Here is a 27,183-nt window from a genome sequence, read left to right as displayed (position 1 = left end):
ATGCACTTCTTATCCACACCATTCTTCAGTGACTTGTTTTCATCTTTTGACAGACACAATACCCAACGGGAAAGACCACTTGGAAGAGACGGACGAGGATCTGAGCATCGAGGTATCCAAAATGAGCGTGAGCACTTCGGAAACGGCAGAAATTTCCATTTCATCTCAGGAGAAGATGGGGGAGGCTCAGACCCCAGAGAGCCAAACCAAGTCCCCCAAGAAAAAGAGAAAGACATTTCGCACACCTTCATTCTTGAAGAAGAGCAAGAAGAAGAAGGAGAAGAAAGAAAAAACAGAAGCCTGAGGGCCTTTACTGTAAAAAATAATTACTGTTTTGTTAGGAAAACATCTGAATTGCCTTTTTAATTTTCAGCTTGTTGAAGGGAAGTGAAATAAGAGGAAAGACTATCATCTAGTCAGAAAGTCTCCGAGGACTGTGTTGCTTTCACGCAGCTTCACTCATTCACAGCTATTATTTCATGGGAAAGTTTTTCCGAGACGTGCCAACAGATGGTAATATGGAAGTTTTTTGAGAATTTTTTGATTGACCACTCCCAAAGGGCTCAGTAAAATTAAATCAAATGAAACGTGCACTGCATATCTGTGGTTGTTATTACCCATATTTTTAATGGGGTTTACAAAAAGGTTATGAAAGCATCAGATTACAGTTATGTATTTGTGGATCTTTTTTTTTTTTTTTGCACAAGTTCATTGTTGAATGTATTCTAAAAAATTGTTTAAACAATTTTAAAATTTAACAGTCAGTCACACTAGTAGTGCAACAGTGGCCAGACATATTCAGATTATACAATGTTTGGCCTTATAAGAAGTACGATTTTTATCTGAACGTATTCATTATACTATCTTCTAATAATATATGTTGGTTTATATTATAGGTATAACAATATAGTGTTTGATAGTTAACTAAAGGATTTGATAGTCTTTACATATGTACTTTACTTACTAACTCTCATATTAAACATGCTGTGATTGATAACTCAGTAATAATTCATATTGTTTGAACGTTCATGTCAGTGGTGTTGTTCCCATGGTTGCTGCTTTATTGTAATAGTGACGAGGAATTGACTGTGACTAACAGGAAGAGCCCAGCAAAGTGATAACTCTTGCATATTGATGAGTGACAAAGTTTGACTGCTTGTTTGGACGCTGACAATGAACGTGCCGAGTCTGACTCAGAGAATGCTGAAGATGATCGATGACGATTGATGTTTTGACTAATTTTGTCAGTTGATAGCAATATGCTGTGGAAAGCTTGTCTTCATTGCCACTGTTAGAGTTTGATATATAAAGTATATTAGAGGACCATATATTTACATCCCAGTCTATAATGTGAATGATGTTTGTTTTGACCCAAAGGGAGTGACTCTTTGCCTTTGTAAATAGTTTGTTTTTGTGCTTTGTTACGCTAAACCAAATGTTAAACGATGACAGAAACATAGAAATGTGACAGTACAATCTAATAACAATATTTTAACACTTCTTTTTATCACATTTTTTATTCAGCGTAATTAAGCTCCTTATTTAGAGAACATGCACAGCGCAGTGTGTTTACAAATTGTATTACTTAGGTAATTTGTGTGCCTAGTGCTCGTAATTCCTGCATTGTTTACATTGCTGTTTGTTCCGCCTGGGTTTTACTCCATGGTGCTTTACATTACAGTCGCCTTCCCTCAAAGTCAGTCCTTTTAAAATTGCCTTCCACCTGATGTAATAAAAGCTCGGATATGTTTCCATAACTGTTTTATTGCTCTCTTGTTTGTTGAAAGGCATGAGATGTTATCATTTCTTATCTTTACTCAAATACAGTTTCAAACACAAAGAGGCTTCTTCACAGAAACATCGTTAAGATTTAGGGGGATTTAGTGGCATCAAGCGGTGAGGTAATATGTGCTCATCTTTTTTCTGATCCAGACATTCAGGAGGTATTTACTGGGAGCTGAATTATCCACAGAGGTCTCCTCCATTCATAAATAAACAGACCCTGTGATTAAAACTGGTTTAAACACAGAATAAAACAGTTTTACATTAGAAATTTACATTATGTTTCTCCGACACTGTTAAGCATGTTGGAGATAGGCTGCTAGCCTAGCACCTGCTATTGTATGCTCACCCTCCTTCTCTGATAACTTAAGATTTAGGAATTTAGTTTTTTAAACAGGGTCCAAGTTATCAGCAGAGGTCTCTCCATCTCCGAGACAAACAGCCCTGGTGATGTAAACCAGTAAAAACACAGACTAAAGCAGTTTCATGTTAAAAAGTCATGTTTTTAATGATGCTTCTCATCATAGAGAGGCTGCTAACTACAGTGGCCGAGGCAAAAACGCAAAGGTTGTATCTAAAGCTAGAACCAGTGTTTGTCCACCCTGAGCTACTGTAGAAACATGGCAGTGCAACGTGGCGGAGTCCGTAGACGAACCTGCTCCCTGTGTAAATATAAACCGCTCATTCTGCCCCGTTTCCACCAAACACTTTTAGTGTAGTACCTTTGGAACCAAAAGTAACCCTTCAGACATGGTACCTAGACCCTAGCTTTTCCATCGCAAACAGTATTCTTAAATTTAGGTGGGGCTGTTGTAACTCACTGCTGCATCCAGCACTCACTGTATTTCCTTATTACTGGTGACACAGATGCACCTTGTTTATCGTCCACAGAACAAGGTTGCACACTGACATTTTCAGAACAAAACAGAACAGGCTGCAGTGAGAGTCTCTCTCCATGGGATATTTAAAAATAGCAGGTTTGTGCATTTAGTCCTTCTAAGGCAAGCTCAGGGGTTTAGCGTTGCAGGAGCCGTTCATATAACCTGGACGAAATTAATAAATATAAACACTTAAAAATCCACTCATTACTAAAAGTGTATGTCATATAAAAACTAATGGAATGGTCAGTTGTCATATTGATATTTAAGGTGAGTTGACTGATTCATGCCGTTAACTCATGCATTGAATAATATTACAAGTAAACATTCCACCTCAAAAGTTGCTGGCGGTCGGCCCAGTGAATTAAGTTATTTTTGCTCCAGCTGCTGCAAGAGGCAGCAAAACATAATTTAATTTTATAGTTTTATAGTATACAGTAATAAAACTCCCCATGATATGAACAGTGGTTACATAAGTCTAAAATCATGCCACAACTCAGCCCTGAGCAGAGTGACCGTCCTCTACTGACCAATCAACAGACTGCAGTGTTCACAGCTCCACCTTTTAGTACCAGATCTGTGTGCTAGGTACCCCAACAGAGGGGGGCCAAAAATGGGGACGGAACGGAACGGTTCCATTGGTACCATCCACAACTTCTCACAGTGGTAATGGAAAACAACGTACCGAACTGAACCCAAAACAGGGTTTTAGGTAACAAAAATGCAACAATTCTCATTTTCAGATGATTATACACTAAAGAAAACATACTTTTTTATATTATACACAATTTCTGTCAATAAATCCCCCTGAATCCTACACACTGAAACCTTAAGATGTCGGATACTTATGCATTTATTTCAGTCTGATGTGCTGTGAAACTCCAGTTCATTATATCCAGTTGTAGGAGACAACACACCACCTCAAGTATGAAATGAAACTTTCTAGAAAACTATTTACACAGCCTCCCCTTTTTTTCCAACAGCAGCGTCCCTCTAAAACAATGCTCTCTCTTCAGTGATAATTGACCGTGTGAGGCTGTATAATCACCCTACAGCCATGATATGAATGGGCGTTGTCATGGTAATCCACTGAGAGGGGGCTGTGGAGACAAAGAGGGGATTTGGTGTCTCCAACAGGTGTTCCTGTTGAGGGAGTGACAGGATCTATACCTACACCACCCCCAACCCACACACACACATACACATCTCTCCTAGGAGATGACATATGGACAAGAAGATGAGGTCAAAGGGTAACACATTTAACTGAACATAGACATGACCAAATTATTATATTTACGATGTCTTATTATAAGGTAAGACAAACATGAGTCTTTGGCAAGCGCATAATAAAGAGAAAGGTCTTTTCTCAACTTTTGTCTTTGTCTTATCTAAAATGCATGACCAGTGCCAGCTCCAAACTTGTTATCTGAACAATCCCTTTCAATGTGTGGATGACAAAGCTTAGCGCTGAGCTCTTCCCTGTCCTGACACTGCTAAGGAGAGGACAGAGCAGGTGATACATGTCTGGCCTGGTGAAGTGTCCTTTGCTGTGACCTCAGGGCAAAGTGCAGCTATTGTTTTTAAACAGCAGGGGACTGCTGCTGCACAATGCTTCATGCGAGACCGTCTCCTCTCAACACCATGCGAGAGGATAGTATCAGCGAGATAGATAGATGGATAGATATCCCTTTATATATATATATATATATATATATATATATATATATAAATTCCCTTTCAATAACATCCCAAATGTCTTATACTCCCCGCTGTGTGACACCACCGTGGGATGTTTGGCACAGTTTTTCATAAAAACACACAAACACACTTCCACACATACACCAGCACCGTGTGACTTTGCCTCCTCTGTGACAGCCGAGCCACTGGTGTAATCCTCAGGCTTTTCAGATTACTCCAGTTGGGGTCACATTCTACACCAACCTACAGCGGGTCAGCTTTCCACGCTGTCGCTATCAGCGTGCAGCTCGCACAGTCAGTCAGCCTGCACACGAGCCTCACAGCACAGATGAGCCTTTTCCTGGTGAAACGCTGTCAGTTTTCCACCCCCCCACTGAACTCTCTGTCCATGTCTGACTCGATTTATCTGTCCTTTTGGGCACATGGGTAGCAGTGGATGAGATGATAGTGGAGTTTCATATTTGCATTGGTATTATATGGAAGATACTCCAGTAAGAAGAGCCTTAATCAAATGGGGAAAAAGCATGCTAGCAGAGACAGCACTGCAAAAACAGGCCTTAATTTGGAGGATTTTATAGGCAGCGTTTCCACAAATTCAGCCTGTTTTTTCCCCCACTAAAGAGCGCGTCTCAGATCAGGACTGTCCGTGTGCGTCAGGCCTTGCCAAGCAGCTGAAATAGACTCCATGGGAGGGTGTGCTCTCTCACAGGCGTCCGTTACAGGCCTGGCCACATCTGCAGCGGGCCAGCCATCTGCACCCATTGTCTCAGAGGCACAACACAGCCCTGCACGCATGGCTAGCCTCATAAAGGCAGGCCCTTTCCCCCTCTGTCTTCCTCCATCCCTCATTGGTGTGGGGAGAAAAAAAATGACTTCTTAATCAGTCAAAAGGGACAACAGACGTGGAAAATCGAGCTAGGGGTAAAACAAATTTGCACGGTTGTTTTAAAAGGACGGGTAACTTTAAACATTAGGAAAATATGGTTGCTTTCACTATAATTTGTATTCTGCTGTCCACTGAACTGCAGCAGCCACAGATGGGCCCAGCTCATTCTGACATTAACCATAATCTCACTGGTTTATTACTTTATTGTTATCGTTATGTGAGTTTTAGAACTGAGGAGCTATACAACACACCCAGGGGAGCTGAGGTGAAACAAAAAAAAGACAAAGCTAGGTGAAAACAAAGGACGAATAATCTCAAACTAACTCTAAAATCATATGAATGGATTGCATTCACACTCAAGGGAAAACTCCTGAACACTCCTCACTGTGGGATGCAAAGAGTGAGCAAATGCAGCATCTTCCTTGTCTTTGTTTTCCAAGTTGCACTTTTGATTTACCCACATATTGTCCTGCTGCCATGTGGTCAAAAATGCTTTCCCCTTTCAAAGTCTGCTCACATGCATTCAGACAAAATTGTGTGCACAAGAAAGGCAGCTCTTATTAGTCATAATTATTCCCTTAATGTCAAGTGAAATAAAGCAGCGTTGTTACAATATGAAAGCAGGCATTATGTGTGTTATTTGTTACTCTCCTGCAGTTTTGATAATGAGGATTTATTATGGCACAGTTGACAATGAATGCAATGTGCATGCGTTAGTGGGAGGGATTATCCACCAAGTAGGGCAAGTGGCTGAGGCTAAGGACTGCAATTCCATCGAGCCTAGTTCATTTCAGTCATCCGCTCAGTGCACAGACGGGACAAGGAGAGCAATTCCAGCGCTGCTTTATTTGTCAAAGCCCCCCCCATAAAAAACAGCCTAAAGTCAAAATGGTAAAGTACATGCGACAGCACAGCGAGGTGAAACTCGAAGAGGTTCTGTCGGAGTCTGATGCGTCCATGGACCAGCAGGATTTCGGAGAATTGTCCGACTATTCTTTCAGCGACGTTTTATACTCCAAATGTTCCGCAATGGACCAAATCGGCACTTTCATGAAGAACGTGCAAGTGCTGCTCGATGCGGCACATTACATAGAAAATATCGAGAAGAACAACGGAAGTAAGTAAACACGGGCAGTAGGGGATATTAACACGTAATGCGCCGAGCAGACAACAATAGAGGCGAAGGCGACAAAAGACGCGCAGCGGACAGATGATCTGGCCCGACAGCAGCCAATGATATTTCACCTGCTACTGAAAAACTGTTGTCTGATCGACCAAACACTTGCAAAATATCATCAGTGGAAAAGAGGTCGCAAAATTGCCTGCATTTTAATCCAGGAAGCAAATGAGACTGATTTTTATTGCAACAATAGCCTTAAGATAAATTATCTTCTGCTCCCATTAAAGCTGGTTTCCTGCAGACTATGGGGCACTTCACTGACTAGGCAAAGCAAAACTGAATGTATTCATTACTTAAACATGCTTGCATATGTGCATTAGGTTGAAAAAAGCAGATATGTGTGATGTTTGAGACCTAATTTCCAATTTAATCTATCTCCGTCTATCGCAGCTTCTTTAACGATAATTCCATTTAAATTAATGCATCCGCTTACAAATGACGTATTCACGGACCCTCCTGCATATACAAAACTGCAATTTAGGTTTTATTTCTGCTAAACATTTCCAATTCAAAGCCCACCTATCATTTTCAGAAGCAGCAGCTGCTTCCTTGTATGTGTTGTTCACATGGTTTCCACATGGAACAAATTGCAAAGTTCTCATTGGTCGGCACACATGTTCCAGCGCGAGAGTCACCGCAGGGAGCCAATCACGCGCAAGTTCACGGCTGACGTTGTATGTTACTGGGAAGGAGCGTTCATGGGAGTTGTAGGCGTTTTGTAACAGTGAAGAAACTGTAGAAAAGAAATGTGTCTTACAGAAGTGTAATGAATGAATGTATTGATAGTAGCATTTTCTAACAGAGGTTGTCTGTCTGTCAGTCTGAGTTTTATATCTTCTAGTTTAATTAAATGGATTTGTTGCCTCCAGGCCACATATTTAAATGTAATTTAAAATTCAGGTCAAATAAGGTCACATCAATCATACAAATCTAAGCCCTCCTGAAGCTTTTTGCTTGTAGCTCAATTGTAAAAAAAAACAAACAAAAAAACGGAACAATATATTTAATCCTCTTGATCTTTTTTTCCATCACCAGAATGTGAGCATGGTTATGCTTCAACGTACCCTGCAACCCAGACTGCACACCAACAGAAACAGCGTAAATTCAAGAGCAGGAAATTGGACAATCTTCACAATAGGTAGGTCAATGTCTTGTGAAAGGTCCTCAAATTAAACATAGATGTGAATGTGCAGTGTTAGTTTATATTTGGTTTGTATGTATAGACTGTGTAATATGTTGTATTTTGCATCGTTAGCATTTATATAACCGTGTTGTTTATGTATTTATAATGTTAACAGGTCAGCACACAATGAACTGGAAAAAAATAGGTGAGTAAAACAAGATTGAAGACATCATTTCTATGCTTGTTTATGACAAAAACTACTGAGAAGAGACTACACTAGAGACATGCCACAGGAACACGAGGAAGACAGTGAAATGATGTGACTGTGGGTAGTCATCGTAAATTTATTGCCATCTCACTTCAATCAGCTTTTGTTACATGTAACAAGTTACGTGCTAAAGTCCTACAGAAGAGGGAGAAAGACAATCAGCACAGCATTTCAACTGCTTTAGCAAATGAGGTATGCAGGGAGTCTATCTCGAGTGCCAGCTGTCTCAAAATGGAGCTTCAAGCTGATAAACTACAAGCCTTTTCCATTCTGCCATGTCTGCATATCTTGGTGCATACCGTTTCAAAACAAGATGCGCTGCAGGTCCTATAAATCAGCCTATTATCATCACAGGACTTCAAAAAGGGAATTTCTATCAACAACTTAGAAATTCACCCATTGTGTACAATGGCAGTGTGCATTTTGCAAGGCAAATAAAAAGGGAGGTGTAATGCAGCCTCAGTAGCAGCAGCACTGCTCCTGGAGGACATGCACACATTTCCCCAGTCAGCAAATGGGAACCGTCTGTTTCCAGACAACGGGGCTCCTTCCTGAGAGATTCTCAGCTGCACATCTAACAGCAGCTTGCTTATATTGCTCCAGGATGAGGCAGCCTCTGCTTTGAGCAGGACACAAATGTCAGGACACATTTATGCTAAAATTAAACGCCCAGTTAATATTCAAAAGCAAGCCATGTGTGTGAGAATCTTTCGCACCAAGTGATGCGAAAAATGGCATCTTCAGGAGCAAGGCTTGTTTCATATTGGGATATTTTTTTTATTACAAAATGGTGGCCAATGCAGAGAGAAGAGATGACATCACAACTTGACCTACATTTTACTCCGATATTTGAAAGGAGAGTGAGTGTCCTTTGCCAGTTTCTGCATCCATTCAGACCACAGGCCCAGAGGCCTCAGTGGATCAGAAACAGCATCGAGCTGACCTCAGCAGCTTTTAAATCTGGGACCAGACACATCCATACATAATTGCAAAGAAGTCAGATTGTGTGGCTAACTAGCAAAATGGATAAACAGATACATCAAGTGCCTGAATACCTTGACTGTTATTGCTCATCACAGATGGATTAATGCTATCATAATTAGAATTGATCAGGAACAATCAAATAGTTGTTTGCCTTAAACTACTGCAACACTAATCAAAATGGATAAGGAGGAAATATTATAATCTGACTTAATCAGGATCAGTGCAGAGGACAATAATGCATTAGTCTGGAAATTCATCCTTCTGTCTGTCTAATTGTTGTATAATGCACATTACTGCATGTACGCTGTCTCGTAAAAGAGAAACAACTCATCTTGACTGTGTCTCCTCCCACAGACGAGCACATCTCCGCCTGTGTTTGGAGAGGTTGAAGTCCCTCATCCCCCTGGGACCAGACTGCAGTCGACACACCACACTGGGACTGCTCAACAAGGCCAAAGCACATATCAAGGTGTGGTAGCCCCTGTAGTATGGTACCATCACGGGAATAAGGGCTAAATTCTGCTCATTTTTGTGCTCATAGTAATGATGTAAACATATTTACATTCTGTTTCCACTGCTTCTTTTTCCTGGCTGGCCACTTGTTAATGATTTGGAAAGTAGCAGTAGCAACATAGCAGACATCATGCTGAATTCCATACCTTGCTCACAGCAGACTAAGCATCTAAATGGAATTCAGCCATTGGCATAATTTACACCTGTGCTTACCAAATAAATACACGTTAATTTATCTAATCGTACATAATTGAGTTTAACACTCACAAAGCAAAATAGAATCTGTGCCAATCACTCATAGATATCTGGTTGCTGCCTTCAGTAAAAAAACAATTGATGTCATATTGACTGCAAATATAGATCTACAGTACTACAGAGGATGACTTTGATGTACAAGGAAGGCTCCTAGCACCTCTACCTATGTGATACCCAATGTGAATCCATACTGTTGTTTTACAAAAGCCTTACCAGTCAATAGACTGATCCTGTTATTTATTTTTAGAACAGAATTGTATTTTGGTCTCTTAGCTCTCACTCTTGGTGTTGCACAGTCTCTGGTTTCTTCTCGAGGTACAAGCTGCTGTGATACTTTACCGTCCACGTGGCGCAAGCGATCGCAGTGCAGCTCCTCTGTCTACATAGGCAGCTCAATATTTAGCAAGCCATTTGAACTTTGCAATTCTATACATTCTTAAGTGTTTTAGTTCAGCAAAGACACAACAGCGCTAATATTTGTTTTGTAATCACAGCTGACACGACATTAACACCGCGAAAAAGAGGAGAAAGGTCTGGATTTTCTACTCCTTTGTTGAACTTTCTGGCTCAGTCTCACATCTAATATAAGGCCTAAGGACAACACACACATAATTCATGGAAAACCTGTACTAGTTTAAAGTTAGAGGTGGTTAAATGAGATATTGACTGTGAACAGCAACAGAGAAGTTAGCAGTTTTCCCCAGGTACTTCCCTGCAATCACTTTCCTCAGAGCCATTAGATGAACTGCACTTTGGACACAACATTATGATACAAAGTGCTTGGTTATTTCAGTTTCTCTTTTCCTTTTAACCAGTGCTCCTTTGGCTGTTATCAGGACTGCCCCATGAGGGACTTTTAGTCTTGTTGAGTCTTTGATTAGGTCATGTGTCATTCACCACTGACTATTAGTCTGTAGAGAGCACCAGATCTGTCCTGGTTGTTTGAAATGTCGGCCTGAATGGGCCACTGAGTGTCTGAACTGTACAAATAATGCTGTGGCATTAAAGCATCTAAACGTGTTGGCTCCCCTGATGGCTGCAGTCTACTTCAGATGAGATTTTTTCAGGGGATATATTGGATTTCCTTAAGCCCATTCTGTGCAGGCTCCAGTAGTGGGAAGCAGTTGAGGGATGACTGAAGGCTGCAATATGAAAGCAATCCTGGCAACAGTCTGTGGGAGTTTATTACAGTGGGGGGTAATGGATAAAGTACCTACTGTATGATGTCAGCTGTTGACTTTGGACTTGCCTGTTTAAAGGGCAGGAAACGTGGCTTCTGAATGCTGCTGTGTTGTATTTTTGGAACCACAGGTTGTGTAGGAGAGTAAAAGGGTGGAGCAGGTGCAGGCAGCATGAAGCTCAGGGCTGCAGGAAGCCAAAACACCCTGTGTTGTGCGACAGGAAAAGCATGAATAAGTGCTGCTCTCACCTGCATCACTGTACCAAACTCCATTAAAAAAAACTGTTGTTTTACCGCATTTATGATCGTGCAAAATACACAAGCCTCTTCAAACACCAACCTGTGCCTTCATGAAAATATCTCTTGTATAAAAAGTAATTTGGAGAATCAACATGGGGGACATTAGAGGAAATGAACCATACATGGCAACTGATATAATACAGCATGCGTCGCTGTGAAAAACTGTCTTCTTTTTTTTAAGTTGTGAAATATCCAAAATCAGTTTTCATTTAACAAATATCATCTCTATTTGTCAGCCATCTCTGCAACTTGTGTAAGTAGCTGTGCAGGAGCCATATCAGTTGTTTTTCCCACCAGCAGCGAATCTTGTTCAACAACTGGCTTGCATATAAACTCTTAGTACTTATTACTATGCTCCCACCATAGTGTGAATCAGTTTTTTATTTATGGCATGATCAGATATGATTATTGCTGCGAAGTGACTGAATTATGAGGTTCAAAGTGTATCTTCAGGACTTTGTTAGCTTAACCTGACATACTCTGTGTGACTCTGAGTGAGCTGTTTGTGCTTGTTGTTTCAAGTACAGGCTTTAAACTGACTATTGAACATGACACATGCACTAAAGGCAGTGTTCAAGCCATGGAAGTTTAAATAAATAAATTAGACCTAAGAAGGCAAAGAATTAATGTTTCTGCCAAACACAGAATGTGATGACCTTTGCATCCATTTGTATACCAAAACCCATAAAGCAATTACTCTGTCATCTTTCACTTATATCCACCTCACACAGTGACACCAGCAATCCCTCTAGAATCCATCCAGCAACGTGCTGTCCTTATGTGTTGAATATTTTATTAGAAGGCACAGGGGGCGTCACATTTGACGGCAGCAACAACTACATATTAACATCACATCACTGCACACGAGACAAGTTCACCATCCCCTCGTGCATATAAGTATGTTAATCATGAGCAACATCTAGAGAGGTGCTGTCATAATTGCGTGATTTGATGCTAAATAATTCACATAAATAGTAAATGTGACACACTGGATCCACACACACTGGTTGTCTTGATTATCTTCCTACATAACGACAATTTAATTAACTGCTCTGCATTTCCCTGTCATTCAGAAACTTGAAGAGGCGGACCGGAGGAGTCTGCACCAGTTGGAGACCTTAGAGAGGGAGCAGAGGCACCTGCAGAGGCAGCTAGCCCAGCTGCAAACTCATGGAGATAGGGAGAGGGTCCGTATGGACAGCCTGGGCTCCCGTATGGACTCTGACCGCTCAGAGTCTGACAGAGGTCAGTGTCCGAATCTGAGCCTTTATCAATGGTTAAACTTTGTAGTACCATTAGGGTTTGTCAAGCACAATTTAAAACATTTCGACCTGCATGATTCAGATGATTAATCTGTAATTATTTGTGTTTTGTTTTTGAGCAGAAGAGATCGAAGTTGATGTGGAAAGCACTGAATTCTCCCATGGAGAAATGGACAGTGTAAGCACCAGTGGTGCAAGTGACCTGGACGACCACAGCAGCCGGCAGAGCTCAGCCAGCGACGAGGGCTACTCCACATGCAGTCTAAAACTGGCCTTCTCTGCTTAAAAAGCACCAGCCTATACTTTAACTCCAGCTGCAGTCTTTTATGGCTTTCACCTTTCAAAGTACCAGCCTACAGCTCCATTCTCCCTTTGCAGTTTAGGTTAACTGTCTCCAGAAGAACAACCAGCCTCGATCCCACCTTTACCTGACAAATGAAACATCTGCTCTGCCCTGAGAACCAGCCTTAAGTTCAACTCAGCCTAAAAGTTGTCTAGAAATGTCTCCTTCCAAAAAGCCAAGGGGCTCCTCTACATCAGTCTGAAACATTTTACACAACAGCCTCAAATTTAACTCCTGGCAATATACAGTTTCCTCATTGTAAGAGTTGACTTAACCAATCACCTGAATGTCCCTTAACCCATTACCAGCTAGAATCAACCATAAAGTACCTGCACTCAATACTGACCCTGCAGAGGACCCACGATCGCAGCAGTGTCCAACACTGAAGGGGAAACTACCTTTAGTCAAGTTGATCCTCTGAAACCAGCAAAAACACTAGAAACCCAATACCAGCTAGAAGCTCACCATTGGGACCGCTTGCTCCATTTGCCTTGTAAAAACATTGCCCCTTTTCTTTGGATAACATATCCAGACGACACTTCTTGTCAGTGTACAAGCCAGTGGCAAGGGCTACAATGTCTGCATTCCAAAATGTTTATTACACTTCTATAACCTTTTGCTTCAGGACCCACGACCATCACTGATCCGTGTGGCGTCCCTTCTCTTGACTGAAATAGTCATATCCAAACAGGTGGTGTAGTCCACCCTCGTTATTCTAATTTATTTGCATATGATTATAGTATTTATTTTTGGTATATTTAATTTTACTGTAGCTAGGTCTTGGTCATGCTTGAATGAAAAACATTTTTTAAAATATTTTCTTTTTAACATTTAACAAATTACTTGACACAAATTTAACCCCCACAGAAGCATATGCAGTGCTGAAGGTTTAATGCATTTCATGTTTTGTTGAAAGAATGACACTTCTCTTTCACACTGTGCTCAAATTCAGTTTTATTTAGACAGTAATAAGCTATCCCGCACTTGTCCAAGCACAAGGCTGAAAGCAATAAAGCGTCTACTTTTATCCTATCTTTGATGTTGGCTGTGTTTAGCATACTATTCTGTCCGTCCAACACCAAATTGCAGTTTTGCTAGTTTTCCACTTCGCTCCAGTAGTGGTATCAGTTTTAATATTCAGCAGTTAAAATGATTGTAATTGATTAAAAAAAAAAAAAAAGCTATGGTGCATGTGAATTGAATGTAGCTTGTCTAATCATGTTGTAATGTGCTTTGGATTGACAAGTCTTAAAAAAATGTCTGTAGCATGAACAACATAAACACTACAGAATACTAATTTTGGTTTATACTTAAATGTTTAATACTGTATTATTTTTTGTATTGTAGCAGGAAAAGAACAAGTTCAATTCCGTGAAATTTGGAGACTTCCCGTTAATATTCAATGTATATTTGACACTGAGAATTGCACTGCTGACCTGTTAGAATCCATGAAACCAAATAAGACATTTTAATATGACCATTTATCTGCATTTTTCTGGTCCAAGTCCTAAGGAGATCACCACCAAATTGTGTCTTAACATGGGTATATATATGACTCTTGCACAAAGTTCCTTGTTACAGGTCTTTTCTCCCCCACCCCAACCTGTTTGGGAATCTATAAAATGCACTATGAAAAAGACTTTTGTTAAGGACGTACGTCAAAGCACACCCCAGAATGTTTTCTCTTGTGCTTAATCAGCCATCCAAGGTGACTTTTTTGCAAAACGTGCTGCTGGTCCCCTGCTAGTACTTTATTACAGTTCCTGAAAACTGTCCCTGGAATCTTAATAAACCTCTACCACCCAGACATCAATCAATTTCATCTTTTTTTTTTTTTTTTGAGTAAGCCTACCATTAACATTGAAAGAATCAACTTGGGTGTCTTGTATTAGACTGACAGGTATCACAAATGACGCATTCAACTCTGTAGTTAACACTTATGTTGGATTTTGTTAGTTCAGGAGGTGTAAAACAAACAAAAAAACTGATGTGACTTTTGTGAAAACGGTTGTATCAACAGTTGCAGCATGCTGCTCGATTTTATTAATAATGGTACAAGTCTTTACTGCCACCTACAGGACCTGACAGAGCCACAATGAAAATGTAATGTCAAAACAGTCAAAATGAGGTGGAAGCAATTATTTAAAAAACTGAAAACAAAACAATGTTTATTTCACTGTTATATACACAGAAATTAAAATGGAAATTCAGCCATGTCAAATCAACACCATCACTGATGTCAGACTCCCCCGCCCACAACGGGTCAGTGTTTAAAACCAAGATTTAAATTTACAAACCAAATCTGCTGGTGTATATTTATTCTCAACTTAGCAGGCATTTGGCATCAGTGGAATCTGGACACAGACAGTAAACTGTACGGCTTCTCTACAACACCACTTCCTGTTCTTACATAACAGGTGACCTTGATCCAGTGCAGGGAAAAATCCCCCCTATTTGGATTTTTTTTGTTGTTGTACTTGTACCTACATAATATATAAGAAAACTACATCAATATTTCAAACAATGGTGTGCAAGCAAATCCTTTCAAAGCTTTCTTTACTTGGAAAACAGAAATCATGTATAAACACAATGGAAAACACTGATACAGCTAGTATACAGTGGATTAATATATACAGAATATATCAGGTCATTGTGGCATTAGATGTCTGACGTTGTATTTTGATGTGTCATGGTACTGGGTCATTGGCTTGTCTGCAATACCACATGTTCCCACTCCCACCTTCCCATTGACGCTTTCTGGAGACGCAAATATGCTCCTCTTTACCTGGAAAACAAAACAAGGAAGGAAATGCCGTCATTAATGATTCAAAACATAGAACAATGGATTATAGGAGAACATCTACTATATGTATATACACACTACACACACAATCTTCCTACAGCAATTCATGGACAGTGTGCAACTAGTTTCAAGTTACCTAGCCCTTCAGTCATGTACCGCACTGCAGTGTGAAGGGCACTGGGTAGATGAGCTAGTGGGTGGGCTTCACATCATATTGATTTTAAGAGATTCATGCAACTGTGTGAATTCACACTTTAGTTCTCCTTTCTGACTCTTTTTACCTGTTGTACTCAATTTTGATGCTAGAAAGCAAAAAGGAAGGAGACATCTATGGGATAAATCATCTATGCTCAATGCACTGTGGGCTTCCCAGCACTCTCCAAAAAAGATCCAGGGCTCTTTAAAAAAAAAAAGGAAAAGGAAAAAAATACCTGTCCTTTCTTGTTCTTTGAGTAGGCTTTGTTGTTGAACTGTTGCCACTTTGACTTCTGTTCCTCCCTCTCTTGCTCCAATTCCTTCATCCTCTGCACCTTCTTCTGTGCCTTCTTCTTCTTATACTCTCTCTGCTCTGCTATCTGCTCTTTCCTAGAAAAGACAGGGGAGAGAAACATTTAAAACCTGACCATGATGTAAAGAATCATGAACCTAACATGTATGAAATACAAACATTAATGAGTTAAACATACAGTCACACATGGGGACTAATTCCTTCACTCATCAGTACATAAAAATCATCAGTCTTTGATGACACACGGTATTAATTTTGAAATCAGTCAACTAGAGACACAAAAATGCAGTTAGGCATATATTTCAGATCCAGGGCGCTGATGTAATTTCCAACCAGTAAGAACTAACAGAGCTAGTTGTCACAGGTGTTTGCTTAATTCTCAAACTGCATCACTTAATGTAAACTCAAAGTTTGAAAAACAGAATTGTTGGTGGATAGTTGAAGAGAAAACTAATTTCAAGGTGGCTGCACAGTTCATGACCGGCAGTGTTCCCCTTCATCTAGACATCAAGGACTGATTGATCAAAAAAAAAAGACAAAAACAAAAAAAAAAAACTGATTTTTTTAACTTGTGTCTGAATCTGATATTTACACAAAATACATTATAGGGATTTTGCTAACACCAAAATCACCAATGTTATTACAGGTCAATATGAGGACAGCACAGTAGAGTGTTTACTGAATACTACTTCCCTCATTGGTGGCAGTTTCATATAATTTAAAAGAGGGCGCTGCATACAATTAAATAGATGAGGGCTATTCACATATTGTTCAGAGGGTCACATTTTCAGAGAGCTAGGGGGCTGGACATTTTCCCGAGCTATTCTTTTCATTATGTATGTACACTTGACACAACACCGCGCCACATTTCCAAGTTTTATTTTGCTACATTTGCAGTTCACATTTACTTTTGTTTGACATTTGTACAGCCTCTACTTACAACCTCAGTTGGCCTGTCCTCTGTGTAAACAAACCTGCAGTTCAGTCGAAATTTAACTGAATTTTTGTGACTTGACTGTTGGCCTCAGCTGGACATTTATGGCTTCCCAGTTGCACTGAGGAGCGCAGAATTTAATGGGTTTTTTTTGTTTTGGTTTTTTTTTTCAAATAGCTAGTTTTTGGCAAAATTTTTAAATAAGACATGTAGAGTAAATTGATTTTGATGGAATGTCACTATGTTAAGCTCAGATTTGGCTACACTGTTTTGTAGGGCTGTCGGAAATAAGAAAATCTGATGATAGTTTCTGTTTTTACAGTTCCCAGCTATGATAATGGTGCAATTTTGGGGACTGTTAAAATAAAAAACATGACTTTTAAACCCCCTTGCAGGGTTTGGAGTTGAAGACAAGTGCACAGACATGCTCTGATGGTCTGAAGATTTTATTGTGGCAAGATGTCAGTTATTCAACTGATTTTTTTCTTCTTCTGGATTTATATTTTATTTATTTGTAAACAGAACTGACAGGCAGGTCAGTCTGGCTTGATCAGTGAACCACAAAAAAAAAAAAGAAAGAGAAAAAGTGACACTTGCACAGGGTAATGTGAATTCCAGTATTTTCCTTAAAAAGTTCAGAAGCAGGATGTAAGCAAAGGTTTATGTGTATGCACATTAAGCGAGTTTCTGTTCATACCTTGATTTTGGCTTTAGACCGTCCTCGTCAGAGCGTTTCCCCTCCTCAGCTGGTCTGAGGTTCTGCAGAGGAATCACTTCAGCATTCCCGTACCCAGCAAAGGTAACTGCTGCAGTGCCGTTCTCCCGGTCTATCTCCTCAATCTCAGCCTCATACACCCTGCCAAAGAATCACGTCTGTAAGCAGGTGAGTATGAGCCAAAGACTCAAGCTCTACTTCATAAGCAACACTTACACCAATATATCATTCTTAATGATAAGTGAATATGTGAGTGAGTTTAAGATATTCTTGGAGCATTTCCTATAGTAGCAAATACCTCAAGAATATACATTTCCCACAAACTGACTTTTGTCAGACATGCATGAAACTAAAATTACAGCTGCTTGTCTTAATCTGCTGTCGTTGGTAAGCAAACACATAATATTCACACATTATTCCCAGTCACTTTGGATGAAAGCAGCAGCTAAATAAACAGTATGTGATGTCATGTATATTAAGTCATGGTTCTTTTAAATAATGTTGTTCCTTGTAGGTTTTTCTAGCAATATTTCTGGAAAGTTGAGTTGTTTTAAGAGCAACTTATTAATATTCTAAGATAAGTTGTTATCTACTCCTATACAGGCTGACAATATATTAACACCTCACAGACAACTCCTGAATTATCAGCAACTGTGAAATAATGTCAACACAGAAACAAAAAAGTAAAAATGAAGGCTTGCCATGTGGATAATCTGGTTTAGTTGGATTAATCAGTGGGTGAAATCCTGTTTTACTGTGCAAAAGTAAAAAGGAAAAAAAAAACTGCTTCATCTTAAGAGACAAAGTGGACTCATTATCTTAGAACAATCAGTGAGATACTTTTGTCCAAAGCGACATCCAACAAAAAGACCAATGAAAAACAAATAAAATGGATGGACAGAACTTATCCATAGGAACACTTCTCTAATGCAGATAAAGAACTCACACTGTAATGCTACAGGGCATGCAGTGGCACGTAATGTTTTCATGAGAAGAGGTTGGTGATACTCACTGTCCATCCTGATTCCACACAGCCATACAGTTGTCCCCCACTTTCCAGGCATGCTTCAGGGGCACTGTGTCTGCGCCATTGGTACTGGAAGCACTTTCAGTGGGCTGTGAGGTCAGGAGGTCTTTTGTCAAATCGATGACTTCCTGTAGAAGAAACGTAATCAGACATTCAAGCGTAGGCAAAGTTGGCCCCAGGAAAAATGCAGTTAGCAAAAGTATTGATAGTAAGAGAAGGGAATGGGGCATTTTCAGTGAGGTCATTGGCCAAACATGTTAAAGTTCTTCCTTCTATAAAGCACAGTGGAGAGCACCTGTAATAGGCTATACTTCGCAATTCTGGATTTGCAATTTAGACAGATAAGTTTGAAAATCCTTGTACTACATCATAGTGATACTAATTTGACTTTATCACCCAATAAATAATGGTACTTTAAAAAAAAATCTGATTTGCCTGCAAATAAGGATGCATGTTCATAAAATTAAAAAATAAATAAATAAATAAATGAAAAAAAAATACATTTCACAATATAAAGTTATCCTGCAAATCTATGGAAGCAAAGACAGACCAATGATTTGATTATTCCTGGCAAATGAACTCATAGTAGGAACATTTTTGTAAGCAAACCTAAATACATTAATGTTGATTAAATTATACACATCTCAAAAACTTAAGAGTGGACTTCAGACTGATAGCTTTCAGAGTAAAACAATTTAATGCTATAAATCAGTGGTATCTATTTGTAAACAATGTGTAATCACTAGTAATTAATTCTAACGATTAAGTATTCAACTGCTTATAAAAGGGAAGTTATTACAGTTTGTACTTTCTTACCAATCCAGCAATGACAAATAGGCTCCTTATCACATTCACGCAGTCACACACAAACCTGTAAGTCTTTCTGAAGTTTGAGGAGGTCTTCATTATCTGGGTCGGTAGATAAGGCAACTTCTACTTGCTGTAGCTGAGCTTTATAGCTGCTCAACTGTTTCACCAAGTCGTCCGACATCTGTGTTGACAAAAAGAACACCGTATTCTAGAAACGTTGGCTAGCTGTATTAGCATGACAAGCTAAAGGTAAACATATTCAGTTAGCGAGCTATCTTTGAATTACAATGATCTAATTTCACAAAATACTCGTATGAAGAGTATTTGATGCGAGTAAGTGTAGCCTGGGTCTACTCAAAATCTTACGTTAAAGGAAAAACATGATATGTCACAACATTCCCGTTAGCTTAACGCTAAAACGGTTAGCTATATCCCTCGGCCCTCTTTCGTCGACGTATATTTGACGTACGACGGCTAATGCTAGCAACAAGAGGCCGATGGGCAAGCATACACAAATAAAACATGGGTTATCTTACCTTAGTATAAGTGTTCTTGACCGATAAATACCGCAAGCATTCAAATCTCAAGTCGACGATTTGCCAAACCGAAAGGTGAAAAGAACAACAGTGTGCGTTCCCGTCTCTCGTACACAAATAGCCAACCGGAAGTTCGCGAAAAGAAATCTCGCGATAACAGGGAAGATCAGCTCAAGCACAAAGCAGAACGGCTCCTTAGCGCCCCCAGCGGCAGTACTCGTAACAGTATCTTCAGTCTGCTGATCATTTTACTACAACAAACATTATTTTGTTTTTCTGAACTGACAAGATCATTGTGTCGTTAATTGGGCAAACAAGAGCAGGCTTTTTTTTCATAGAAACTATTCTCAGAATTCTGACGTAATAATTTCGTTAATTCAGAAAAACAAGGCCACTATTTTTTTTTTTTTTTTAATCTCATACTGGAAATAATATAATTAACATGCAAGTACAATGTCTCCTGCGACTAAAGCCATACCATGTGACTTATGGTTGGTATGTGATTTAAAAAAAAAGTTTCAATAATAATGTGTTTTTATTTTAAGACAAATACTACTTTTTGACCTCAATCCTGATTTCACACAGGATTTTCCAAACTGGGGACCAGCACATCCCAAGAGGTTGCACGATGAATCTAAGGGGTCATGGGATCATTACTGGACCGAGAAACCAATAGCTTGCTCTGATAATTGCCATTTTCTTAAAATAATACTGCCTCACAGTCTGAGGGGGGGAATTGTGTTAGAAGGCCCACAACTCATGATCTGCATTTACAAGACATAGTCACGTGCAAAAAAAGGTTGGCAACCATTGTCATATCACCCTGCTAGATAAATCATAGGTGTGCCTCTCTCCTCAAACAATATATGTGTAGCAAAGCTGTGCTAAAACAACACATACTAGACGTTGTACTTTAGTATGGACATCAGATGACTAGGATGTAGCACAGAGATGCCTCAGAGCACTAAGACTCAAATATATCTCCTTATGGAAACCAAATTATTACTCATAATAAATTACTATCAGTAATTTATTATTGTAAAAGGTGTGTGCTGAGTTATAAACAGAATCATATAACAATCTTGAAGTAGATAACTAGCAATGCATGCTGGTCGGCGTGCTTTAAATTACTTTGTGGTAGATGGTAAAACAATGCAATGGAAATCTGTAGTTGGAGTGCTCCAGAAATAAAAACTACATTGTCACAAGCATCACAGTCACCCCAGCAAAAACTCTTGACACCAGTGTATCCTATAATCTGGCACACATACGGTATTGTGAATAATAAGTGTAATCTTGCTTGGAGATGTCATGCAGCAGCATTTTGTTGCATAGCAGTTTACCAGAATTTAAAGAAAACATAAAAAATACAGATAGCATTTCTTTATCTAATGTCTCAGCACATTCACTGTGACTTATTCTACTTTGTTATCTGGAAAGAAAATTTAGTCCAGCAGAAATTTTAATCTCCTGTGAATGAACTGCTCTTACTCTTGCACTTCTAGTAACTGATCTCTTCAGCAATTGGCTCAGATCCTCTCTACAGACTCAGGTATTATTTCAAGCTATTTTTCTCTCAGGATATATCTGAACATTTTCTTCATAAAGTACAACTGCAGAACCACAAAGAGTGTACTCTTAATCCACTGTAATTTAATAAACTGCAGATATTGCCTCTATATATCAAAAAATATTGTTAATGTCATCATCAGCCAATAGTTTCAGGGTCTGGGAGCAACACCAAGTTGCTTTTAATTCTCCAGCAGCAGATGAGCTCCGCCCCTTCCCAATCTCACTGAAGTGGAGCCAGCGTCACAGATCCTCTACGTCAGATCAAGCCCATATAAAAAGATGTTCTCTCCACTACAGCCACAACAGATGACAAGGTCTGCCTGAGCCAGCACTATCTGCAATGTAAATCTGTTTTATGAAGTGTCTTCCAAGGGACTTATCTGCAAATTTTTATCCCAAAAGGTTAGTGAATGAAGTATTTTGTAAGGATAGATCTAATTTTTTTAAATGATCTGATGTGGGGAAACTGGGAATAAATTAAGTTCCCTTTTTGCCTCTCACATTGTTTTGTCTTTTTAATATAGAAGAACATTGCTCTTAATTTTTCTCTGTTGGTGTTTTTCCCCACTGACAAAGAGGAAAGAAGCACAGATTTCTTTCAAAACAAAAAAAAAAAAAAAAAAGGTCATGAACGAAACGAAGAGACTCAATTCTCTGATGCTGTGCTCTTGAAAGGATGATATTAATAGACTGCTGGCTGCACAGCTTCCGAACCTCTTAAAAGAGCACTGTTTCGACACCACAGCTCATCCTGATGGGTTGTCTTAACTTCACCAGCGGAAATGAGACTTTGCCTGGCAGGCACCCTTTCACTGTGCAGACCTCCGTGCCTTTAACGATCCTGGTGGGTATCCTTATCCTGCTGACTGTGTTTGGCAATGTCATGGTAGTAATTGCTGTCATCACGAGCCGAGCCCTGAGAGCACCTCAGAACTTGTTTTTAGTCTCTCTGGCATGTGCAGACATCCTGGTTGCCACCTTAGTGATGCCATTCTCCTTAGCGAATGAACTGATGGGCTACTGGTACTTTGGTAAAGTGTGGTGTGAGATCTACCTGGCTTTGGATGTGCTCTTCTGCACCTCGTCAATCGTTCATCTGTGTGCCATCAGCCTGGACAGATACTGGTCCGTCACTCAAGCCATTGAGTACAACCTGAGGAGGACACCGCGCAGGATTAAATGCATTGTCTTGATAGTTTGGGTGCTGGCGGCCATCATTTCTTTCCCTCCGCTCATCACGATGAAAAAGGATGAGGGTAAAGTGGACAGCCCTGAATGTAAAATTAATGAGGAGAAATGGTACATCATATTCTCCAGCATTGCCTCTTTCTTTGCACCCTGTGTCATCATGATTATGGTGTATATAAGAATATACCAGATTGCCAAGAAAAGAACAAGAGCCCTGCCAGGTGAGAGGCAGAAAGAATATGGCAGCCCAGAAGACGCAAAGTGTGGTATTGACCCCCTGGAGAGAAAGGACACAGAAGGGAGGGAGGTGGAAGAGGGAGAAGGCAGAGAGATGAACGGGCTAGACGTGGAAGAAGAACCCTCCTCGTCTGATGGGACTGACACCATCCTATGTTCCCTGAAGAAGAAGAGGGGCATGAGAACAACCAAAGTGGCTCAGGTGAAGCCTGGAGAGTCCTCTCCAAAGCCAGAGGCGCAGCCCTGCGTGAGAACGAAAAAGTGGAAAGGGAGGCAGTACAGAGAGAGGCGCTTCACCTTTGTCCTGGCTGTGGTCATGGGAGTGTTTGTCCTCTGCTGGTTCCCCTTTTTCTTCACATACACACTCACTGCTGTGTGTGACATCTGCTATGTCCCTGAGACGTTGTTCAAAATGTTTTTCTGGTTTGGTTACTGCAACAGCTCACTAAATCCTGTTATATACACTATATTCAATAACGACTTCAGGAGGTCTTTTAAAAAGATTCTTTGTAAAAGGGACAGAAGAGGTTTATAAGTACGATTTTTATGTATGCATTTCATTTTTGTTCATCTACATTAAGGCACCAAACAGTGTAAATATCACATTAAACATGTATTAAATTATATTTATTGAATATTTGAAAAAAAAAAATGTAGCATGTTTTCCTTTTGTTTTTTAACATTTCATGTACTTCCACATCAGTAAATGTTTATAATATGAAATAATGCAAAAAAATATATAACGTGCAGTTTGTCTTTCAGCTAGTATTACACTCAAACAACCTGTGAGGTTACACTGTATAACTGTGGCAACATGGATGATACATTTTCCACATGTGCATGCTCATTTTTAATAGTATCTAAATGTGTCAGTCAACTTCCAGATATCATCTCTCACGGTAGAGTGTTTACGTTTTAACCTTTAAAGTATTTAAAGACCGACTGACAGTGATATAGTGATTTAGACATGGAAAAGAGAAACTACTGCACATTACGTCTGAGACAAAACTGCGACAGTGACAATAATATTATTAGTAACACAAAGGCAGACCTCTTCAGGCTCACGTCAAACTTCAGTGATCAAATTGAGAGATCATACTGTAGTGCAAGGAACACTATGTTCAAGTTTGTTGTGCAATATGCTACAAATACTGTAGTCCACTGAAATGTCAATAGTTTGTAAACAAACACGGCCTATAATTTCATTAGAACTGAAAACTGAATCATGTGTTCATGACAGTTATTATTCTGCAAGAGAAATAAAATGCCAAAATGATGCACATTATTTGGAAAGTGAGCCTCTCTCTGTAATTTACCATCAATAGTATCACAAATTTAAAAAAAAAAATACTGTTCATCTTTGTACAAGAGTACAATAGCAAGAGCATATGAAAGCAAATTCTACCCCACAAGATGCTATCCCCGTACCACCAACAATTTCCTCCTCTTATAACAAGCTCGAGAACATGACAATTATATGAAAAGAAAATTACGCCTAGGAGGTACGGGTGGTGCAACAATACTGAATGGAGTTTATCATGAATTATAGCCCTGCATATCAGGATATCATTAAATCATCCCCTGGAGTCAAACAAAAACTGTGCAGCAATAGAAATATGAGTGGCTGCTGCAAATTATACTGTGAGGTTAATATCCACACAAGCTTATCAATGTGCTGTACTCCTATAATAGGTCTGATATCAGTGTGACCTGTCTCTTCTCCTTATGTGGCACACAGTTAATGGTGCTATAACCTTACTTTACATCACAAATACACTTTTAGACCTGTCAGTCTGTGAACCTGAAATAAAGTTCACGCACCATCCATAATTGCTTTAACTCTGCAAATATTTCCACTAACCACCTCTCAGAGATTCCCATGACTTGTTCTCTGGTGTTTTCGGATTCCTGTGGTACACATGTTTGGGTTCAACCATGCCTCTGAGTCTTAAAATATGACATACTTTGCTTACCACAAATGGTACACTATAGACCTACTGCATCGCTGATAGAGTTCCCACGAACAATCTGTCACGAGAAATATCAGAAAATATTTGTATTTGAGGCTTTGTGGCCATGAACATTTATGCAAGATAAAGTTATTTCCACAAGCGAGGCTTTGTGAGGACTGATGCAGTATCTTTAAACTGTATGAGCACTGCCATAACAGCAGTTATTAAGTTAAGTTATTGAAATTAAATTGACTTTTATAGTTTTTGGAATCATTTAAGTAGATCTTTATATTGATACTGAGCAATCAACATTATGTAACATTTAGTGCCATAAAATACTTGCAAGACAATCATTAAAATATCCCTACTTGGCCCTGATCCACGGTACATCAATATGTCTTAAAGATTAAAATGCCGTCATTGCAATCTGAACGCATCCTTTAATTAAAACGACTGTAATGGAGTCCGTTGCTACGCTTGAGCAGCAGCGTGCATTACATTTTTAAAGCACATATTCTCCAAGCGACAGAGATTAAATGCCAAAATACCCATTACATTACTTGCCCAAAATGAATAATCAATAACAAGTAGAAATCTTAAAAATTCATCAAGACTTGGCAACATGTCATGATTAGTTTGTTCAATGTAAACCACAAAAACACTGGCGACATTTTGGATTAATTAGGTGTTACTGAAGGTTTTTTAAATGTATGTTTCAGTGAAATCTCATTTTCAATCTTCTCCGCCTCACTCCACATCAAGATAAATTATGCTTGGTTACAAACTGTAAACATTTGGTTACTATCGCTATTCTCTGCATGTATGCACACGCACATCCACTTTCACTGTCTGCTGAGACAATGATTTATTCCCCTCTCTAAAGGCCACTTCAGAGTGTCACAATTTATGTTTGTGACACAACAGCTTATAAAACTGTGCTTTATAAGCTGCTTCTGGCAGACGTTCCCACAACTTTCACACAGCCCCCCCAGTTGGTCTTCTCCATTTCCTTCTTGTTTCTCCCACCTACAGCTCAATAAATGCTTTTTAAAGCTGCCGGTCATGTCTCTCCAAGAGGCTGGCGAACTTAGAGGCAATTAAAGACCAAAGTGAACGGACTGCATCCCAGACATCGAGACTGTCAGGGCAGGATTGCACAGAGTCAGACGGAGGCATCAGGACTATACTAACAAGTTTAAATCATAGCTATTGATGAATAGAGTGTTTTTAATTGAATGTTGGGTCATTCATTATGAATTGAGCACGATGCATCATGCACACTGGGGCAAACAATACTTCCTCCCTCCCTCATAATGATGCCAGATAATCAAATAACAGTGTGAGGGATGTAAGCTGCAGGAAGCTCCTGTTTAATTTGCCTGGTGCAATCTCTGTCATTTTCTCTACTGCCTAATTTTACTCAATGAAAAGTCTCATTGTAACCTCTAGTTTTTAAGTGTGTTTAATGTATTTAAATAAAATAGCTGTCAAAGTAAGCGGAAGATGCTTGTATTTTTCAACCATCAGTGTGAAAACTGAAAATATGGGTGTTTTCTGAATGACGTGCCGTGCCATTTTTTTCTGCCTGCTAAGACTGGACCCATTAGAGGGCCCATTTTGATCTCCAGTCCTTGAGAAAGAGATTATTGTGTCATTATTTAGGATCAGCTAGTGGTTTCTTTTATTTTCTTAGCTTGTCAAAAAAGCAAAACATGCTCTTCTGGAGGGGGCTTAAGAAGACCCCTGGGAAATGAGGACCCCACTGTGGGTTAAGAGAGCCAAAGTGCATGGATAATGTGGAATTGACTCAATATGTCACATGTAACAAATGGAAGTTTGTTCTTTGGGACGACCTATATTCTCTTTCCTCGTTCATGCTTTCATTTTATCATATCTAACCTCTTCTTTGTCTCTAGATACAACAGAGATTATCTGTTCATTTTGAGCATATTAAAATCTGTTTAACAAGATGTTCTGAACTTCTCTGACTTGTTTTGTAGCAACAAGTGCCATTGGGTATACTGTAATGTAAGTGTGTGTGTATGTGTGCGTGTGTGTGTGTGTGAGAGAGAGGAAAAGAGAGGGGCCAATAGAGTGAAAAGGTTAAAGGCTGAGCTGCTGTGAACATTCCCCGAATATCGGTCTTACTTGTTTGCCTTAAATGTGACAATGACCTTAAAGTCTGCCACAATACATTAAAATGTAATAAAAACTCAAACAAGTTTGAAAACATCAATTCTTCTTGCTCA

The 27,183-nt window shown here is 39.5% G+C and overlaps 4 protein-coding genes across 6 annotated transcripts in view; 3 read left to right on the top strand and 1 right to left on the bottom strand.

Moving 5' to 3' along the window:
• Positions 1-1,757, top strand: part of LOC117248482 (gamma-adducin) — a 30,690-nt gene extending 28,933 nt beyond the window's left edge. For all 3 annotated transcript variants that reach the window (XM_033613609.2, XM_033613610.2, XM_033613608.2), the window contains exon 15: positions 54-1,757. In XM_033613609.2, coding sequence (XP_033469500.1) covers positions 54-304 — 251 coding nt within the window. In that variant the 3' untranslated portion in view covers positions 305-1,757. The remainder of the gene's footprint in view (positions 1-53) is intronic.
• Positions 1,758-6,001: 4,244 nt separating this feature from the next.
• LOC117248435 (max-interacting protein 1-like) lies at positions 6,002-13,843 on the top strand. The gene is made up of 6 exons (XM_033613520.2): positions 6,002-6,361; positions 7,460-7,562; positions 7,723-7,752; positions 9,154-9,268; positions 12,121-12,292; positions 12,432-13,843. The coding sequence occupies exons 1-6, from the start codon at positions 6,133-6,135 to the stop codon at positions 12,593-12,595; spliced, it is 813 nt and encodes a 270-aa protein (XP_033469411.1). The 5' UTR covers positions 6,002-6,132; the 3' UTR covers positions 12,596-13,843.
• Positions 13,844-14,658: 815 nt separating this feature from the next.
• On the bottom strand, positions 14,659-20,125 carry smndc1 (survival motor neuron domain containing 1). The gene is made up of 6 exons (XM_033613521.2): positions 19,986-20,125; positions 19,511-19,630; positions 18,625-18,767; positions 17,595-17,753; positions 15,887-16,040; positions 14,659-15,437 (listed from the first exon to the last, which is right to left on the bottom strand). The coding sequence occupies exons 2-6, from the start codon at positions 19,628-19,630 to the stop codon at positions 15,300-15,302; spliced, it is 714 nt and encodes a 237-aa protein (XP_033469412.2). The 5' UTR covers positions 19,986-20,125; the 3' UTR covers positions 14,659-15,299.
• Positions 20,126-21,873: 1,748 nt separating this feature from the next.
• On the top strand, positions 21,874-26,904 carry LOC117248723 (alpha-2A adrenergic receptor-like). The gene has a single exon (XM_078160855.1). It carries the CDS (start codon positions 22,312-22,314, stop codon positions 23,515-23,517), a length of 1,206 nt encoding a protein of 401 aa, XP_078016981.1. The 5' UTR covers positions 21,874-22,311; the 3' UTR covers positions 23,518-26,904.
• Positions 26,905-27,183: the final 279 nt, after the last annotated feature.

The sequence above is a fragment of the Epinephelus lanceolatus genome, chromosome 17 (assembly GCF_041903045.1).
Source record: "Epinephelus lanceolatus isolate andai-2023 chromosome 17, ASM4190304v1, whole genome shotgun sequence".
NCBI classification, from domain to species: Eukaryota; Metazoa; Chordata; class Actinopteri; order Perciformes; family Serranidae; genus Epinephelus; species Epinephelus lanceolatus.
This window is presented reverse-complemented; position numbering and strand designations above follow the sequence as displayed.

Coding starts and splice junctions, on each gene's coding strand:
- LOC117248435 (XM_033613520.2), top strand. CDS start 6,133: ATGGTAAAGTACATGCGACAGCACAGCGAGGTGAAACTCGAAGAGGTT. Junction 9,269..12,120: donor AGGCCAAAGCACATATCAAG/GTGTGGTAGCCC, acceptor CCTGTCATTCAG/AAACTTGAAGAGGCGGACCG. Junction 12,293..12,431: donor CCGCTCAGAGTCTGACAGAG/GTCAGTGTCCGA, acceptor GTTTTTGAGCAG/AAGAGATCGAAGTTGATGTG.
- LOC117248723 (XM_078160855.1), top strand. CDS start 22,312: ATGGGTTGTCTTAACTTCACCAGCGGAAATGAGACTTTGCCTGGCAGG.
- smndc1 (XM_033613521.2), bottom strand. CDS start 19,630: ATGTCGGACGACTTGGTGAAACAGTTGAGCAGCTATAAAGCTCAGCTA. Junction 18,768..19,510: donor AACTTCAGAAAGACTTACAG/GTTTGTGTGTGA, acceptor TTTCTTCTACAG/GAAGTCATCGATTTGACAAA. Junction 15,438..15,886: donor CAAAGAACAAGAAAGGACAG/GTATTTTTTTCC, acceptor TTTGTTTTCCAG/GTAAAGAGGAGCATATTTGC.